General features: G+C 42.5%; 1 protein-coding gene across 2 annotated transcripts; it reads right to left on the bottom strand.

Annotated features, from left to right (window-relative positions):
* On the bottom strand, window positions 1–6,378 carry Hnrnpa3 (heterogeneous nuclear ribonucleoprotein A3). 2 transcript variants are annotated; one of them, XM_021193315.2, is made up of 11 exons: window positions 6,242–6,378; window positions 4,009–4,131; window positions 3,776–3,922; window positions 3,487–3,697; window positions 2,986–3,075; window positions 2,808–2,903; window positions 2,636–2,716; window positions 1,810–1,953; window positions 333–455; window positions 182–248; window positions 1–82 (listed from the first exon to the last, which is right to left on the bottom strand). In XM_021193315.2, the coding sequence occupies exons 1-10, from the start codon at window positions 6,311–6,313 to the stop codon at window positions 196–198; spliced, it is 1,140 nt and encodes a 379-aa protein (XP_021048974.1). In that variant the 5' UTR covers window positions 6,314–6,378; the 3' UTR covers window positions 1–82; window positions 182–195. The 2 variants fall into 2 exon arrangements, with proteins under 2 accessions (XP_021048974.1, XP_021048975.1); XM_021193316.2 differs by having other exon boundaries at window positions 6,308–6,378.
* Between the last annotated feature and the right edge of the window lie 200 nt (window positions 6,379–6,578).

The following is a 6,578-nucleotide window of genomic DNA, read 5'->3' as shown; positions in this document are numbered from 1 at the left end:
AATGCATTTGGGACGACTGTCTCAAAGTAACCTGCAGCTTTCCTGACAACTCCTCGCTCTCTCTCCTGCTAAGAACTGTAGCCTGTTGAATAATATAGGATAAAAAAATTATTACACTCAGTGAACATTTCCATATATTCTTAATTTTTATCATGATTTTTAAAAATGTAAAGATACCTACCGTTTCTGTTTTATTTAAAACCTTCTGCTACCATATCCACCACTTCCACCTCCAGATCCATAGCCACCTGGAAATAACATACAACAGTTCTGAATATATGGAATGTTAACCAAGATGGCTCTGAAAAATTTTGATTATAAAAAAACCTTACCACCATAGGGACTGCCTGAGCTTCTTCCACCAAAACTGCCCCCCTTCATGGGTCCATAATTTGATTGTTGCTGTCCACTATAATTTCCAAAGTCATTATAGTTTCCACCACCACCATAGTTACCTGAAATGACAAAGATTTTATTTGTAGTTTCCAAAATAATACCCCTGTAACCTTTCAGACTATCATGGCAGCAAGTATTATACATATTTTCATGCAAGCATCAATTGCAATTTTAGGTATTAAACTCCACTTATCAGAAGCCTAACTGATCTAATAAACAAGTAAAGAGGGACCAATAAGTGGAATCTGTCCACTTCTAAGATGCTAATCAAATTTTAGCATATGAAGAACACACCCACTTTTCCATTTCCTTCACATCATTTAGATGAGTATTTAATATGATTTTGTTGCAACTTTTAAAGTAGTAACAGAAGATATGTTGTTAGTATCAGTCACTTACATCAATTAGGATCAAGTTTCTCCTGTAAATTACATATAATAATTATGTGCAGTCTATTGGTAGTTAGTATATAACCAGTATTTATCAATACATAGTTCAGTAATATCCAAAGTATTCCAAAAGCTAATTTGGCATTGCATTCACCCTAGTTTAAAAGTACTAAGAATTAAGGAAAATCTCAGCTATAAGCCAAATTTAAAAACTTCCCTTGTAATTTACTAAATTAGTAAATGTACATTTCACTATGCTAAATAGTAAAGCTTGCCAATTCACAGTATCTACAGACACTGCAAAATAATTTTTAAAAATCAAATGCCTAGCACAGTAAACTTAAATACACTTGGGAGGTAGGTCCAGGAAAGCAGAAAGCCAGAGGCCAATATAGGCCAAGGCTTGCTGGGCTATGATAGTGCCTTATTAAATAATAAAATAAGATCCTATATTTGGGTTGATGAAAATGTTCTGAGAATAGTGATGAGGATTATAAAATACTGTGAATATTCTTAAAAGCATTGAATTAGGGGCTGGAGAGATGGGCTCAGTGGTTAAGGGTACTGACTACTCTTCCAGGGGTCCTGAGTTCAATTCCCAGCAACCACATGGTGGCTCACAATCATCTATTAATGGATCTGACGCCCTCTTCTGGTGTGTCTAAAGACAACCGCAGTCAGTCATAATCTTTTAAATCTTTTACTCATAAATAAAAAAACAAAAAACCATTGAATTATACAATAGAAACCTTCACTTTTTTTCTCTAATATCCAGACTAACCTGGAATTCAAAGACCTTCTCCCTGCATACTCACGTTCAAATGTGAAATTTAATTCAGTGCTATATTCCTAGTAGTTAAAAATAATGGCTATGGCTAGTCAGGGTTAAGTTTTAAATGGATAAGCTGTGTTACAAACAGACCTATAACAGTTAACTTTATTCCAGTTTATCTTTCAAAGCAGTTCCAAGTACTGCAAAGAATCTTAATTTAAATGCTGGTTTGCAGACATCTATATGACTTACCTCCACCAAAATTTCCTCCTTCATTGTAACCATCATATCCTCCTCCTCCACCACCATATCCTCCACCCTGGTTTCCATAACCTGGTCCACCACCTCCATATCCTCCTCTACTACTGTAACCAGGACCACCACCATAGTTGCCACCTGCAAAGAAAGCCACACAGGAAGTTGTTCAGGGGGACCAAGTAATTCTAGCTTTATATTATATACTGTAAGTGGCAATAGACCTAGTTTCACACTCTAGAATCTAGTCACAGAGCACAAATAATCTTGACTGTTAAAAACCTTTTTTAAAAAAGATTTATTTATTATATGTAAGTACACTGTAGTTGTCTTCAAACACTCATTACGGATGGTTGTGAGCCACCATGTGGTTGCTGGGATTTGAACTCAGGACCTTCGGAAGAGCAGTCAGAGCTCTTAACCGCTGAGCCATCTCTCCAGCCCAACTGTTAAAAATCTTAATATTGGCGTCGTTCTTTCTTTTAAAGTCAGTTTTTAACCTTACTTCAGAAAATATACTCATACAATGCAAAATTTAGTTCTACTTCTGGTACAATAAATCTTACTAAACCAAGGACAACTAATTAATATTTTACTTCCATCTTTGGGAAGAGGCTTCCTAGTCTGTGGTAATAGAAATGTATTTCATCTATTCAAAGTTTTGGAATTAGTAGGTGTGACATTTTTAATGTGGTTGTTAAAACCAAAACATGTCGCCTATCACATGTGTTGTATAAGTTCTACCACCTAGCATTTGAGACCTTGTGTGATTCCCAGCAATGCAGAAATTAAAAAGACCCAAGTTAAACATTTTAAGACTCACCATCACCTCCAAATCCATTATATCCACCATCACCACCTCCATAACTACCTCTGCTGCCACCACCTCCACCACCATAGCCACCTAAGGAAATGCAAGATTTAAATTAAAATTTCATTTTCAACTTACTAGCAAATTTGATATATCAGCACGTATAATGAGTACACCATCTTACCTCTTCCACCAAAGTTTCCTCCACGACCAAAGTTTCCTCCACCACCTCCAAAGTTTCCTCCACGACCCATAAAGTTGCCAGATCCACCTCCACGACCTGTAACATGAGTTGGAGTGAAAATTTCAACATCCTCCCACAACTGCCCAAGCCCACTGCTTCCGTATCTGAGCCTACTCACCTCTCTGGGATCCAGCAGACTGCATCTCTTGTTTAGAAAGGGCCTTTTTCACTTCACAATTATGCCCATTAATAGTGTGGTATTTCTGAACTATAGTTTTTTTAAGTCAAAAACAAAAGAAAAGTTATTTTTTGTTTGGAAAACCATGTTAAAGTGAACCCCTTATCACCATGCAATTAATTAAAATACTGTTAAGATGATAGACTGAGAAGAGAATGAGGGGATATTCTAGAAATGTCTCCTGATCTAGATCAATAGTTCTCAGCCTATAGGTTGAGTCACATCAGACATTCTGCCTATCAGATGTACGTGAATTTATAACAGTAGCAAAATTAGTTATAAAGTAGCAATGAAAATTTTATGGTTGGGGTTCACAACAGGAGTATCTGTATTAAGACCCACAGCATTAGGAAGGTTGAGAACCACTGACTTAGATGACGTATGAAAACTAAAATCAAACCCTTTCAAAAATTATTAACAAGTTAATAAATTGTTACTTACCAACAATTTTATCAACTGTGTCATGATCATCAAAAGTTACAAAAGCAAATCCTCTNTTTTTCCCACTNTGCCTGTCTTCCATAACCTCTATGGTTTCAATCTTGCCATACTTTTCAAAGTAGTCTCTCAGGTTATATTCTTCCGTATCCTCTTTAATACCACCANCAAAAATTTTCTTCACCGTTAAATGGGCACCAGGCTTTACAGAATCCTACAAATAAAATAATTATAAGTCAAAAAAACCAAACTGAAACATATCCAAGTATTACACAACATGTTATTAAAATACCTCTCTAGAAACAGCTCTCTTTGGTTCCACCACACGTCCATCAACCTTGTGTGGCCGAGCACACATTGCAGCATCCACCTCTTCAACACAAGAGTAGGTCACAAAACCAAAGCCTCTGGAACGTTTTGTTTGGGGATCTCTCATTACCTACAAATAAATAGTTCAAAGTATTAACTAAATAGTGCTATTGGTCCCCATCCCTTTCTTATACCATTTTTAACCCAAGAACTCACCACACAGTCTGTAAGTGTGCCCCATTTCTCAAAATGTTCTCTTAAGCTATCATCTGTGGTTTCAAAGCTCAGCCCACCAATAAACAGCTTCCTCAGCTGCTCAGGCTCCTTTGGATCATGGCCCTGAGGAAAAAAAGATCAATATAGTTATTTCTTTGATAAAATGAAGTTCTGTGTCTCAAAATCTGTGACATCAATATTCCACCCATTTAAAAAACCTGCTCCACGCTGGGCATGATAGTACACACCAGTTAATTTCAGCGTTTGGGAGACAGAACAGAGGCTGGCCTGAACTAAGTCAGTTCTTCAAGGCACGTATGAGGTGCATAGGGAGTAGGTTGTCTTAAAAATAAAACAAAACAAAAAACCCCACTAAAATGTTATCTGGGGGTCACTTTAAACTGAACCCAACAGTCTCAGATTTTTTTAAACTTTAAGCTACAACTAAAAAACCCAGAGTATTTCAGGTGTTTCTAACAAGACATTCACTAGAAAAATAAACCCCAAAGACTGCACATTATTCAACCCGTGCCATTTCCACTGTCCTCAGTTTGCAACACCAACAAACCTGTAATTTTAAAACATGATCTATGAAATGCAACTTAGAAGCTTACAACGGCAAATTAAGAGAAATTCACATTTCCAGCTAATAACATTTCAGTTATTAAAAGACATTCCTAAGCAAATTAGGCATATCCCACAATCAAAACACAGCCAAGACTTAACCCCATGATACCTTGTGGGGGCCAAGAGGGTGGGTGAGGGTTCTGAGGCTGGCTCTCAAGGAAAGGCAGGCTAAGCTACCCTTGAACTTGAGGCAGTCCTACCTTAGCCTTTCAAATACTAGAATAACAGGTGTGCATGTACCATTCACACCTACTTCCACTACTTAGCTTTCTGTAATCAATATACCTTGGTTATACCCATTTACATCATATAGTTTCAAGTGATTTCGAATGCGATCCTTACATTCGCAAGCATGTAATTTGGATTTACAAGGTATAACATACTGCCTGACCAAAGGAATTAGGAACAAAACCGTAACTGACTTAGAAAGTATCTAGCCTGTGGTTTTCTTTTTGAAGGTTTTACTTTCGAGTGAACCGGTTTTAATGAACGCATTACAACAATTCAACACAAGCCCTTAAAGGGGGCTCACTTTTACATTTAAAACATCTTTTATCTTCTAGAAATATCAGAACATTCAATATGAAGACAGCACATACCAGAAACCCAACTACCCAAATAATTCACTTAACCCCATTTATTCAAGCCTCGCATAAATGAATTTGACAATACACAAAAAGCATCTATACACACAAAATTCTCGTAATCGTGGTATTTTCGAGTGTGGTCGCAGTTCTCTAAAACCAAAATCCGGGACAATCCGAAGTATGAGAAATTAGATCAATAAAAATATTAAGCTCCGAGTAAACACAACTACACTTAAACCCCCGAGATGGTTAAGACTTCAACCACAGGACGCTGTAAAATACTCTTCACTCCAAATCCTTGAGCACAAGCAGCGGGTTAGGAAGCACCTTAAAGCAGCAAGCTTTTCAGTAATGTATCCCCAAATGAGCGCTGAGAAAATCCGGCCCGAGTATTGCGCGGATTGTCATCACCCACAAGGCCCGCCAAGGCCTAGATCCGCGTCGGCAGCACCCCAGCGGAAAGCACCGCGCCCGGAGCCTGGAGGCCATCTGCGGCAGACAGGCCGGGCCGCCTCCCGCCGTCCCCTCCAATCCCCGCGCACTCCGTCTTGGCGGCGCAGCCAGGCGGCGGCCATTGCGGGCCACTGCGCCATTTCGTAACGCGGCCGCGGCGGTGGCGGCGGATCAATGTCAATGTGGCCGCCGCCCGCCTGCTCGCTCGCCCGGATGTGCTCCTCCCCTCCCCCACCGCCTCCTCCCAACCGCTCCCGCGGAGGCCCGCCATGCCGCCTGCGGCCTCGCTAAGTCAGGCCGCGCAGCCCGAGGGCATCCCCGCCCGGCTGCCGACCCACTCCCCGGCCGCGCCGCGTCTTCGAGGGCTGCCGGTGCGGCCGATCGAGAGGACCAGGCCGACGGAGGGCCCGGAGGAGGCCACCCGGCCCGTTCCCCTCCCCCCCCACCGCCCTCAGCGCAAAGCGCGGGACGATCGTCCCGGTCTCCCCCGGCCTCCCCACTCCCATCGAGCCAAAGCCCCCCCATGCCGGCAACTACCCAGCAACCCCCCGCTCTCCCCCTAATACCTCCTCCCCCCGGCGGCGGCGGCGACGGCCGGAGTCAGGCTGGGGGCGACCGGGCGGCGGTTTTACCTCCATTTTGAGACCGGACTCGCCTCTTCCAACTCGAGTTCAATATGGGACCGAGAGGAAGAGGCGGGGCCAGTCACCACGTGATGTGCTATCCGCGCGCCGCCCGCCCACCGGGGGCGGAGTCGCGCCGAAGCGGAGCGCGACTGGTCCGCCGCGTTGGCGGGCCGAGGGTGGAGAGCGGGGATTGGGCCGCCGGCGGGAGCGCGCGCGCCTCGCCAACTTCCAACGCAGAGCCCGCCCTCGCCGCGGTTCGCGCCCGGCAGCGACGCTG

The sequence above is a fragment of the Mus pahari genome, chromosome 3, assembly GCF_900095145.1.
Source record: "Mus pahari chromosome 3, PAHARI_EIJ_v1.1, whole genome shotgun sequence".
Lineage (NCBI taxonomy): Eukaryota > Metazoa > Chordata > Mammalia > Rodentia > Muridae > Mus > Mus pahari.
The sequence above is the reverse complement of the archived record's forward strand: the minus strand, read 5'-3'. Positions and strand labels throughout refer to the sequence as shown.